At 35.9% G+C, this 13,287-nt stretch overlaps 2 protein-coding genes across 7 annotated transcripts; both read right to left on the reverse strand.

The window, feature by feature from the left end:
• Window positions 1-962: 962 nt before the first annotated feature.
• Window positions 963-3,663, reverse strand: antkmt (adenine nucleotide translocase lysine methyltransferase). 5 transcript variants are annotated; one of them, XM_056753100.1, is made up of 6 exons: window positions 3,587-3,633; window positions 2,370-2,533; window positions 2,176-2,280; window positions 1,916-2,056; window positions 1,712-1,762; window positions 963-1,525 (listed from the first exon to the last, which is right to left on the reverse strand). In XM_056753100.1, the coding sequence occupies exons 2-6, from the start codon at window positions 2,529-2,531 to the stop codon at window positions 1,328-1,330; spliced, it is 657 nt and encodes a 218-aa protein (XP_056609078.1). In that variant the 5' UTR covers window positions 2,532-2,533; window positions 3,587-3,633; the 3' UTR covers window positions 963-1,327. The 5 variants fall into 5 exon arrangements, with proteins under 5 accessions (XP_056609078.1, XP_056609077.1, XP_056609076.1 ...); XM_056753099.1 differs by having other exon boundaries at window positions 2,370-2,551; window positions 2,611-3,625; XM_056753098.1 differs by having other exon boundaries at window positions 964-1,525; window positions 2,370-2,768; window positions 3,587-3,663.
• Window positions 3,664-4,254: 591 nt separating this feature from the next.
• si:dkey-282h22.5 (uncharacterized protein LOC107988040 homolog) lies at window positions 4,255-7,657 on the reverse strand. 2 transcript variants are annotated; one of them, XM_056753521.1, is made up of 4 exons: window positions 7,522-7,657; window positions 7,083-7,192; window positions 5,777-5,903; window positions 4,255-5,019 (listed from the first exon to the last, which is right to left on the reverse strand). In XM_056753521.1, exons 2-4 carry the CDS (start codon window positions 7,186-7,188, stop codon window positions 4,758-4,760), a joined length of 495 nt encoding a protein of 164 aa, XP_056609499.1. In that variant the 5' UTR covers window positions 7,189-7,192; window positions 7,522-7,657; the 3' UTR covers window positions 4,255-4,757. The 2 variants fall into 2 exon arrangements, with proteins under 2 accessions (XP_056609499.1, XP_056609498.1); XM_056753520.1 differs by having other exon boundaries at window positions 7,083-7,188; window positions 7,522-7,626.
• Window positions 7,658-13,287: the final 5,630 nt, after the last annotated feature.

The raw sequence follows: 13,287 nt of genomic DNA on the forward strand, positions 1-13,287 counted from the left end.
TGTAACAGTTTAAAAAAATATTTTGTAACTCTTCAGTTCATTTGTTATAAGGGCTATAATTTGTCAGTTCATTTGAGTTCACAATTGTATCAATTAGTCCGATGTAAAAAATTGCGCAATACAAGAATATTTTCGACATGTGCTACCGGTTACTTTTCTCAACTGCGTTTTTTAGCGCAATTCACTTTAAACTAAAATATAATTTGAACTATGAACTGATTCTGCTCCGTGAGCCGTCAAGCGCCCCCTATAGGAGCTCTAGTCTGTCTTACAGTAACAATTACAGGTTGCTAGTAAGTAGTAATATTTTGTACTCTACATTTTACACTACCGGAAGTGAAATCTTGATATCGGGCCGGATGAAACCAGCCGCAACAAGACACATTTCGGTTGCAATGTGTTCATTGAGGATGGAGAAATTACCTTATTTGAAATGTGTGTACTGTTCTGGTGATGGTGTTTAGGACACTATTGCTTATTATATTCATGACACAATTGTAAATTAAAAATGACCAAAATGCCATTTTTTAATGATTATTTTGATTAAAATCATAAGTAAGGTGTGTTGCTTTACAATACTTTCACAATAAATGTATTTTATAGAGATGCACTCAGTTTCTAGCCAATTCAATATTTTCCCGCTGAGCAAAAATCTTTCACACAAGTGTATATATAAAGTATTGAATTATGCAAGATTGTAATTCACAAATTAAAAATGATTTGACACTAGATTCTTATGAAAACAATAATGTCATGCTTCATCTTGGTACTTCTGTGTATTCGTGTTCTAGATCTTTGGAGACAGATCATTTCTGAAGATGGGAAGAGACTGTTTCTCATCGAGCTGTTTTATGTGGTTTGCTCAACGGTTTCGCCTCATGCAACATATCAAGTTAAGTACATGTTGAGTAGGAGTGCAAACTGAGTGGTTGAAAACTTTCAAAGTGCAAAATAAAAATGACTCAAAAACAATACAATTGTACAATACAATAAATATAATTTATTACTTTTGTCTGTGAAAGATAAATACTTAAGATCCTTAAATACACACACAAAACTTTATCGCCCACATTAAGAAACAGGAAGTTATCCACAGCCTTACACACTATAAGGAACCCACAAAGACACCAGCTTTGTTTTTGTCAAGTTCAGTGTTCTGTAACTTCGGGGAGAGTAAATACAACTTTTTAAGATGTATATCTCCTTTTTTATGTTATATTATAAGATACGTTCCTTTAAAAATATTCTATACAACAATTTGACTATTCAGTACAAACATCACACAATCTAAAATGAAGTTAAAATAAGAAGTCTGATTATAAAAGGATTATCTGGTTTGGTTAGACAGATCTTCACTCTTTGATTGACATCGCTCTCTCAGTTCTCGTACGTGATAGGCCCACGCTCTATCCACACCCTCTCCCTCCACCTTACACGCCGTCCATTCACGGAACGGGAAACGTCCCGCTACAATCAAGGCATCTTCAGGAAGCTCGGACAGTAATTTCTTTTGTAAGAGGCTTAGCTGAGAAACACACAGTACAACATCAATGAGGCTTTATCATCAATAGTGAGATGGAGATCTTTTCTCATTAATGAGATCCAGGCTTATAACAATTAAATGTATACAGATATTAGTAAGAACTAACAATATCGTTGCATTTACACTTATTATTACTGAATGTGATTCGAGAATCAGTTAGGTACTCACAACACTAGGGGCCAGAAATACTGTGATATTCTTATAGGTTGAAAGATCGACCTAGAAAGATGAAAACATTATAGTCCGGTTCTGTAAGATATATGTATTTGAGTAGAATTCAAAATAGCATAGTAAAGTTTGATTATAGCGTATATAATCAGTTAGCGTATAGAATATCATATTTTTTGTGAAAAGTGTAGACGTTCACACTACCTTCCACAGGTCTTCTCGGCGATATGACACACTTCTGTGAAATCCAGCTCTCCAAGCATGAAAACAGGAAAGGCGAACAAGCCAGGGGTTGAGCTCGTAGCCAACTGCTGGAGAGAAGCCCCGACGACACGCCTCTAATACCTCCACACATTTAAAACAAACACAAACTCATATGTTCACATGCTGCAGTCTATAAAAACTATTGGGCAAATGCATTAGAAAATCATTGCACAAGGCTAAAATTCAAGATAATCGCTTACAATCCTGCCATCACCTGACCCCAGGTCAGCGATGCCTCCAGATCTGCCCTTCAGGAGAGTCATAACGTTACATACTTGAGATCTGCTAGCCGGCATATAGGGAACCTAGAGCAAGGCATCAGTTATTGATTCAATAAATTAAATTACTTATTTTATGAAGCATACACATACACACTTCTCCGGTCAAATCTTACCTGTAATTTTAGTGGCACCCTGCGAAAGCCAGGCATTATAACTCCAGCCCAAACGGCGTAGACGGCCAAACCCGTACCCGCAGTAAGCTGCAAGATTTGCCAGCCACCCAGTCGCTTTTCTTTGAACTCCGCAAGAAATTCTTGTTGTACGTCATCTTCCATGGCTGATAAATAAAAACAAGCTGCGTTTTATTAGATATCCCCGTAATTGATTGCTGTATAGTGTTATATTGTGGTATACCTGGATTTTAGGTGATACCTGTCCAATCAAAAGTGCTTTAGTGGTTTTAAAGGTTGAGGCCAAAGATTGTTGGTTCAACCTTCAGAAATAAAGTGATTCGGAGTGTGTTTTGGCAAACACTTTACTGTAAATTGTTGTTTTGGATAAGAGAATGTCTGCTGAATGATTATAAGAAGAACAACTTTAATATCTAAATCCAATATTGCTTTTTAAAATATTTAAATTATGTACTTTCATATTTAATAATCTGTGATACACATCACCTGTTGATTTACAAAGTAATAAAACACTATTTCAGATACAGTGTATCATTTAATTGTAAATTATTAAAGAGCATTTCTTATGTGTTCAGTTCCAGTTCGATTTTAATAACTTTAAATGGTAAAACAGAAATTACGATCTAAAGGTTACGAGGCCTGTCAAAAGGTAAAAGTGTCTCATTTGATGTGGCATCTGTGCTAGTGTCAATCAACCAGAGAAGCAATACTGTCCTTTATTTGTATAAAGTATTTACATTAAAAAAGATTATTTATCAAAGGCAACTCTGTTGGGAAGGAAAAACAGTTCACTAGAATGTGTAGCATTTGTTGACCATGTCACAAAGTATGGCTGCTGGATACTTCATTTAATGGAGAAATAACCAGAATATAAAAAATACATTAAATGAATTGAATTAAATTCACCTGTCAGCTCAGATTTACAGTAAAATTACTATAATGTATATTAGTGTTTATATTACAAGCCTAGGCCCACTGCAAAATGTTTTTTTCCTCAAAAATGTTAGAAACACGATGACGTAATCATCAGAAAAAAAACATTGACACTGTTAAAACACAGGAATTCATGAGTCACAATATCAGTTTATTGTATATTTTTAAAGCACACGCATGCACGTGCTACATGTATTCTTTGTCAAATTTAATTAAAAAACACATGAAACAGAAATGGACAAATATTCAGAAGCAGCTGGACTAACCTTTACCGTACTGTAAGCGACATATCTGCAACTACAGCAGATTACTGCCACGTCATCTCCTGCTGTGGCATTTCAAAATAAAGGTCCGACCTCTTTTCGAACAAAATTAGAACACGTTGCATTGACCATCAATGAAGTTGAAAATAAAACTAAGCTAAATACATGATTCAATATTGGTTTCGATTTATCAATTTTGCACATACTGTACTAGTGGAAGAAAAACATCTATATTTAATTTATTAAGTTTTACAGTTTTTTGCATAAATCACATTTTCATATGTTTAATATATTTACCACTTCTTTCTCTAAACAGGTAGTGGTGTGACTTTTGTTGAAACTGGTAATTTATTAGCATCTATTGTATTATTGCTCCTGTATGACAAATCACTTATTGCACACTGGACTCTCTGTAAGTCACGTTGGATAAAAGCGTCTGCTAAATGACTAAATGTACTTATAACTTAATATAATTTATAACAACACTTATAAATGGAAAATTTAAGAAAAGCAGCTGTTCTCAGTTTATAAATATGTGTTAATACAAATGAATGTTGCAGATGTCTTACAGTAATTGTCCAGAAGATGACAGCATCTTCCATGAGACATTGTTTAGAATAGGTAACTTTAGAAATGTGACAAGAAAAAAAGACACAAAAAATCACTGCATGTGATGTTGATTGAATACTTTATAGACATTGGTGTGTTTATATTTTACCTTAATAAACATGGCAAAATACACACATTCACGTGAGGTTGCAATAAAAATATAACATTTACACTTACGGAATTGCTAAGGTTAAATTTTAATATTTAATACACTGCACCTTCAATATTTGTCCTACATATGATGACATAATTCTCACTATAACATTCATAACATACACTTAAATACTTAATTATTGTCTGACATTGTTTCTGTTTCTAAATCTCCTGTCAATCAAAAATGAATACATTAATATCTAATATGAATAATAAATTCCATCAAACTATACAAATAACCCATTGGTCCTTTCATATGCGATATATACCCAACAATCAACGCGTACATTCGTAAACAACAGAATTTGTCGAATAGTAATACCTGATGGGCTAATGTCAAAGCAGGTTATCATTAAAAAACCATCATTATTACCGTACATCTCTATAAGAAGTAAATTCAGTCTTCAGTCTGTTAAGTACCAGGGCCTCGTCTGGCTCTCAGTCTTTGAGCCCATAATTCTTTGCCTGTGACCCGTGTTGGGTTTTTCAGGGGTATGTGTTGTGGCACTTGTCTCGGAGGCGTCCAGACCTTTGGCCTGGGAAATCTTCTTGCCTGGCGATCGTCCACAAAGCTTTCCACTCTGTCAAACTTACTGGATAATTTCCCCAGGTTCTCCTTAAGGGTGTCAAACTGCTTATAGAGATCTCCCATCGCATCAGAGAGGCCCTGGATCCTTCATATTCAAACACAATAGTCATTGTTTTATGTGTAGAGTGGGTTTTAAAATGTACAATTAAAGTACAATATGAAATCTGTTTTGATTTTCTTTCTTCTACAGAACTCAGTCGAAGATCTTTTCAGGAAGCTTTGTAATCAAACAACTTGAACCCCATTGACGGCCATATAAACACAAAGACACTGAGACATTTCTCAAAACATCATCTTTTGCGTTCCACATTTTGAGAGACATGAGGGGAAACAAACGAAATAGACAAACTTTTTCTTTTTTGGTGAACTAAACATTTAAATATGAGCGAGAACAACAATGCTGTTTTCTTAAATCAATCCTTCGTCCTGTGTGAGTTATTTTAGGATGGATCTGGATCGGATCAGCTGAATTTCACTGAACTGATGCCACATTCTGAGAATCAGATTCTGAGTCAGGTAATAAATCAGAATGAGAACCTGCATCACCATTTATTTCAAAAGAAATAAGACTGCAATGATGCACACCACATTTGTCGTGATTAATAATCCGTAAAGCTGCCACACAGATTTTAGGCGTGTGATCAAATTTCCTTCATTCTGAAGACTGCATATTGTGCAGATTAACCGATCCGTTTGAATCAAAGCATTTTTGGACCAATAATCATTTCCTTTTTTGCCATGTGATCCTAATTTTCTGTACTCATTAAGTGAAGGACAGGGCCAGATGGCCTCAGACCGCTCCCACACCGGCTCACAAAATCGAATCAAATGACACGACTCACCTGATATAATCGGGTAAAACAGACGCATGATTGTTGACCAGCAGATCCTTCACCTGGTACATGATGGCATATTTCCAGTTGTCCAGTACTTGAGTCAGGTTTGAACAACTCTTGCCATTTGATTTGTCTGTAACAAACGAACACACTGTACATTTATATTCTCATCATTTGTACTGCAAAAGCTTTGACTTAAATGTTTAGTAATTCTTGCCAATCTGATCCCGATATAAAATACATAACTATAAGCAATATACAGAACTTTAGTGTATTTACGAGACAAACTCTTAAATATGTTATGTCCTTCAACAAAGTAGTGAAAATGTGACGACATGTTTGTCCTGTGTCAGTTGCGGTAGTGTTTTAAAGAGAGGGGTGAGCAGTGGAGTGAGCCATTGGTTGCAATTCACAACCTCACCACTAGATGCCAATAAAATCTCCATATTGCTCCTTTATCACAAAGTTTTTACTTCCGTATTTTGACGCATTTCCGAGTGAAATGTAATGTTGGATGAGAAAAATTGTGGGCGTGGCATTTGTCTTTCTCTGCGATTTGATGTATAAAAACCGCCGTTGCATTTTAAAATGGAACTGTCAGCAGACTGACAGTTAAAGGGGAGGAGATGCTCCACCCAAAACGTCTAACATACGTCATTTAAGATGGATAGTCACTACAGGACGGAAGTGCATTTTCAGATTTTAACTGAAGACTAGGCACACGATTCTTAAACAGAAAATGACCCACATTGACAAACTATTTACAATAAACGCTGCAATATCTCGTGAGAAATAAGCATTGTAATTTGTTATTTCACTGGGACGGTGCAAGGTCATGGATTGTCAAAGTTGTCCACAGTTTAATTAAATTGTCAAGTTATTTCTAAATCAGCAAAGATTTCTTTACAAGATCCAGTAAGAACCAAAACTGATGTCTTATGGTTCTTCACTCTTAAAAGTAAAGAAGCTCTATAACGATGCAATACAAGTACCAAGTTTGGCTAAGTGGATCCAAAAAGAAGAAGAACCTTGGAGAACCAAAACGGTTAACATGTGACATCACTGTGAAGGATCTTTTGTAGCCATATTTAAAATATATACATATTTTGCAGTATTTTAAGAACCCAGAAAACAAAAGTCTTAAGAACCAACTCAAACATTTCCAACCATAGAACCATAATTGACAACACAAGAACCTTAAATACCCATGAATCATTCTTTATATAAAGTGGGTTCTTTTCGAAACCTTTATTTTCAAGAACGTTCCTAATGTTTCTGATGGAAAAGACGAGCGTGATGTTCAAGTTTTTACCTCTTTGGTCCCACTCGGAGGTGTCCTTGGTCCATTTCTGCTGAGCGGTGCACAGACAGATCAGAGACAGCAGGTTAAAAATCTTCTTCATCCACGCCATCATCATCTTCCTCAAAAAACAACAATCATCAGGTTAGATCTAGAAGATTTCAGATCCTCTGTCTGATAATCTGATAAGCTTTTTATAATACATAACTGCAGCATATGCTTCACACATTTATCTAGACACTCTGGAGTTGGTTAAAGAACCCTGATGTTGAATTCTCCTGACGTTTCTGCTAAATAAATCGTGAGCTGTTTAACACAGAAGCATTAAGCACACGGGTCAAACACAGTGAGCATCTGCAAAATCAAAACTCTCCGAACAAGATCTCAGTGGAACAGTAAATTCGCATGTCAGGTGTCAGAAAACATTCAAGTTATATTCCAAGGCAAATACCTGTGTTTCTGTGATAGGAGTTTGTTCCTGTGGTCGGTTGGGTCTGCCGTGTGAGATATTCCTTTTTTTGGGTAAAGTGAAGGAAAGTTGCTGTGGTTACGGTCTTATATCAATATACCACGATCCAAAAGCCTTCCCTCATTCTGTTCCCACCCCCACATCATAACACGGACAACAACACAGATTCATGACATCACAGATCACATTTAAATAGCAATTTATCCAATGCAACAGTACTCTTTTGTAGATTTAGAAGGAAATACAACAATAAACCAGAAGAATGAGTGTGTAAGTTTAGCATTTAAAGGGATAGTTCACCCAAAAATGAAAATTCTGTCATCGTTTACTCACCTTAAAGTTGTTGGAAGAATGCTTGTAACCAAACAGATTTTGCCCCCCATAGACTACCGTAGTAGGAAAAAATCAAAAGTGCCCAGAACTCCTTGCTGTCCTTCATTCTTCAAATGTCTTCTTTTGTGTTCAACACAACAAACAAGTATTTTTTTGTTAGCAGTGGCGGATATAGGATTTTTTTTAAGCAGGGGCCACATTGGGGCCACAATTTACAGAAATAGGGGCAGGTATAGTGCGCAATATTTTTTCATTTTTCAATTGCTGCTGACACAACCAGATTTCTGAAAAAACACTGGAGATGAGTAGGAGGATGATGCAGGTTTAGTAATGATAAAAAATATGAGTAAAGGTCAATAAGCAAGCCAACAAAACACAAAAGGTATCTTTTGGTATGACCAAATTTTAAGTTTCGGACACTATTATCTCTCCCTGATCTAGTTTAGTCCCTTGGCGACATATGGCTTTTCGACTCCAGCTCTCACAGCATGTGGTTCCCAAACTGTCATTTGGGGACGGTCACTTGGCTGTTGCGGAGCGCTACATATACTAAAAATGTCCTTTGTTAATTGGTTTACACGTTTTTGTGCTTGGACATTGGATGCGCAAGCACCACGAATGGCCATGTTCCTGAAGTCGTGGCTCTCTGTCTTCTGCAAATATAACTCATGAGCGTGAGCAACGGGAGATGGTGAGAAAGTGGCGCACATTTTAAATATTGTTGGCTCCTAAACAATAGACTACACACCTTCCACTAGCTTTTCTTAATTTCTTCCAAAAAATTTCTGCCAAAATTAGATACCGTCTAATACTACATCAAAAACTATTGACCTAACCAATATAAAGTTCAAACGTTATTAAAAATCCGATCTACCAAAATGCATATCAGGTGTAGGCTACAGAGGCCCTGAGAGGACGGGGGCACTTCAGGGACCTAAAAGATTTCTACTGGCCCCACCCAAGATCCGTCAGTGTATGGGAGTGTCATGAATTTGAGGCAGAGAAGGAATCAAATTGCAGGTAGACACGGGGATGAAGGGGTGAACAAATGAATTTATTATAATGAAAAACAAAACACCCACGATGGGGGAAAACTAAACTATAGTAGAATATAACAAAAAGACTTCCAACCAGGGGGGTAAAACAAGAAACTAGACTTACACTACAAATGACGGGAACAAGACTCACTAAAAGCACGACGAGCCAAAACACAAGGCAGGATAATTCAAAGAGGACACAAAAACGAGGCAAGGCAAAAACTCTTTTAGGTTTTTGAAAATATATCACAGTGCTTTTACAAGATCAATTTGCTTCCATTTATAACTAAGCAGATCATTTTTAATAGCCAAACACTAACTAAAGACTTGCAGCAGACCTCTCCCCAGACTCCTGTCACAGAGAGATCCAGCACTTATCACTCCGGCCGCGTCATTTCCAGGCCCGGGATCAGCTCCAGGAGAGAATCGTTTCTTGTCGAGGCATTCCTGCTCCTCCCTGTAATGTTCTGCTCAACATCTGCATCTAACCCAGACGGTACGGCAAGACCTGAAGCTCCAGCGTTCTGTTTTAAAGAAACCTTTCTTTAAAAGAGAAGGATGAAATATTACATGTCTTGACATGTGGGATACACGTGCTCCATCCACTTCATCTTTTTTTATATCAATTTGAAGGATTGCTGCATAATCTTATATTTAAAAAAGGATTCGAAAAAAGGTGAATCCCACCCCTGAGACCATTATTTCAGATATTGACGGGAGGGATGTTTTGACTGTCAAATTTGGAATCATAACTCTTCTCGAACCTCAAATCATGCATGTTTAACAAGAGAAATGTGCCTTTCTAAATATGGATAAACTTAATAAACATATGAAAGAAAGATTTATTTAGAGACGGGAATGTTGTTGTGGTTGTCATATAGTAAATACAAAAAACATGTTTATCTGTTTAAAGAAAACTCTGGGGTTGCAGTAAACAATCACATAAGAATTGTTTGCCTGTGGATTTTATTTGAAGGGATTCACTGCCAAAGCAATCTTGACCTTCTTGTTAGAGCAATGGTGTGATCTAACTTAACCGTTTTATTCAAGAAACTTAAATAGATGATGAATCTCTGGATTGTATTTCATGGGCCGTTGTGAATGTTTTGGATTGAACTTTTAATCTTTCATTACATAATCTGCATGTTCTTGAACAGAGCAGATATGACCGGCCAAGACAATTCCCCAAAGTCATGAAAGCATTACGTAATTCGGCATTTGAAACAAACAACGTCTTGGCTTTGCTTCTTTCTATTTCAGTAAAAAACGCAAACAGCTCGACAATAAAAAAAGACCACATACTACAATACAAAACGTAAAACCCTGCGTGTTCCAAGAATCAATCAAACACAGTGATATTTTACTGCATCTACGGCTTTATGACATCTCCTCAAGGACCTTGATGTGCTTTAACTTCATTGTTGAACAGGATTTTGCACAAGGTGTGATGTTTTTGTATCTTTAGGCCTGTAAAATAAAACACTTTGGTAGGCTTACAAACAGTTTCTATGATATTTATGGTCTCGAGATCTTCATTTCATTGTCCATCAGATGGAAACCAGAAGGGACAAGTTACGCATAAATGTTTTGTCTGAAAGATAAAAAAGTATATGATGAGTCGTAATAATCTTTAATGAAACGCCACAACACATGTTTTGAGTTGTTAACAGATACAGTCTGCGCTTTGCACATGATAATATCCGTTATGCAATTATGCTGTCTCGTGTCTAAAAAGGATCAAAACAAATCCATTGAAACCATTCTTTGTCCTTTATGTAGTGTGATAAAATATACACATTTAGGTTTGAAACCTAACAAAAACTATGTCCATTTCTGCATTACTCAAATAAACCAGTGAAGTAACATGAAATGACTCGAGGGAAAACAAAAGCAAAGAGGCTCATAAATCCTGGGTCATTTTTTAGAAATGTATACAATGAAGAAGAAGCGGAGGTAATTTCCACAAGTGTTCTTCGATAAACAAACAGAAACTGTTAAACCAATCAGAATCAGGCTGTATGGGACGGCAAGAGAGATTGAGAGACTTCCAGAGGGTTTGAGTTTCGGAAAACAGCTGCTGATCTCTGTCAGAAACACAGAACTTCAGCATCAATGCGAAATGAAAAGTGTTCATGAAACGGAATCAGTAGAAGTGAGAAAGTTTAAACCATAACAGCAATTTTTATATTTTAATCAAATTGTATATGAAAGGTAGCTAAGGCCAGACATTGAATATCACCTGCCAAAAACATGTCGTATTCGACCTTCAAAATAGATACATAGAAATTATATTTATATCTATTTTGATGCATGACATTTCATGACACAACCACTCCCTCCACCAGTTCTCATTACCGTAATGCACATGACAGCAAATTGTCATGTGAAGCTAAAAAATAATCATTAGATTCATTTCAATTTACAACATGATTTATATTAAATTAAAGTGAATAAATACATTAAATAGAACAATAAATAAATACAATACTTTTTTTGTGTGACAGATTTTTATAATTATTTATTCTTAATTTATTTCCCATAATTGTATTATATCATGTATTTATTTCTTTGTGTAATTTTTTATATATACATTCATATTTTTGTCTGACATTCGCCCATGAACCTTACACACTCATGAAGCATTGTGGACATTTGGGTTATAAATGCCTCCCCGAGATCTCAACCTGTCTGGCTAAGAACAGCCTCAATGTCAAGAGACATCAGACACACTTACATTAAATCCAAACGTCCGACATGCAAAGACGTCGAGGAAGTACAGATGGGATTAGAAACGAAGAGAAATGTATGTTTATTCCATTTTATAGACTTTCTCCAAGCCACTCTTCATGAGCATCACAAAGTCTTGCCTTGTTTTGATATTAAGATAAAAACTGCTATTCTGTTTCATGTCAAATGTTTTGTCCATCAAGTGCAGAACATTTGGCAAGTAAACAGAAGGATTACAGTAAAAACAGACATAAAATATTACCTTTGACCCAGATCTAGATCCTGAAGCATTGGGTCTCTGATTATTCGAGTAGCTTCAGGCATAAGATCGGATCCAAAGCTCAGGCCCGGCCAACGTCGACCTGTGGAAAGAATGACATCACATTGGGCCAAAAAAGCCCTGGCCCGATCGCTTTGTTTTCCGATTTTTCAAATCGTCACTTGTGCCATTCTGCTTCTTACATGCAGCTGCAATGTTGACTGATGGCAACAATAGTTTAGAAAGAAATTACCTGGCAACATACAAAAATATTGGCATTCTAACTGTAGAAGTTTAATTGTAAATTAAATAAAAAGTAATTTCTACAAAAGTAATTTAGAAATAACATATACTACAAATTCTGCAATTGTTATTATATTCATTTATTAACAATGCATGTAAAGCTGCTTTGCAAGAATACAAATGTGGAAAGCGCTATATAAATAAATGGAAATGACCTGAAAAAAACATGAAAGTAAAAGAAGAGCTGTATTGCAGAATCTTGGTTCACGTGTACAGATCTGGCACACAATTTACACCACATCGCCAGATTTAACAGGTGGATCTCATATATCAACATACTAATGGGGAAAAAAATGAAATATTTCCATAAAAACAAAGGAATAACAGTTATCATATCTGAGCGAGTAGCAATTTGTACTAAGAAGTAATAATGAAAATATGGTATATAAAAAGAAAAATATAGATTCTTTTTTAAATTATATTTTATGATAATCTTTTTTTCTTCAACCTCACTAAAGCATTTTTGCAGCTGACTTTAGAATTAAGTTTTGAGACAAATGATGAGCGGTCCAAAGGTCACCACCGTGATGCTACTGTTGCCTATGTGTGTGGTTGCCAGGGACATCCCATTTGGTTGCTAGTGCACTTTGAGTGTTGTTCTTATCATGCCATGCAGTTGATAGTATGTTACGGGTTTAACACTCAGGGTGAGAGATTTGTCCAACTTCATTCAGACATTTCAGAATATTTTAGTGAGATGTGAGATGTTTTCACCACCGAGTTGAGAAAGGAAAATATCGTCCCCTCTCATTCCTAAAATACCTCTTAAAGAATATGAACTGTTGAAGCTTTGGTTAACCTAGAACTTCCCACATTAGAACATCGGAGAAGGAAAATCTTGCTTAATTGATGCAGCAAACACACACACATACACACACACACACACACACTAACCTCCAGTTTTGTTGCAGTACCTCTGTACCAAAAAAATGAACATAGAAAAAATCATAGCTATGACATTCCTCAGTCAATACAACTATCAAGACATTACTCATGCCACCTTCTGTTGAATTACAAAAAACACTAAAGTTAAAACGAAATTTAGATTAACTTGCTTAAAAAGTATCAACAGACATAAATTAATGAATT

The sequence above is a fragment of the Triplophysa dalaica genome, chromosome 7 (genome assembly GCF_015846415.1).
Source record: "Triplophysa dalaica isolate WHDGS20190420 chromosome 7, ASM1584641v1, whole genome shotgun sequence".
NCBI lineage: Eukaryota > Metazoa > Chordata > Actinopteri > Cypriniformes > Nemacheilidae > Triplophysa > Triplophysa dalaica.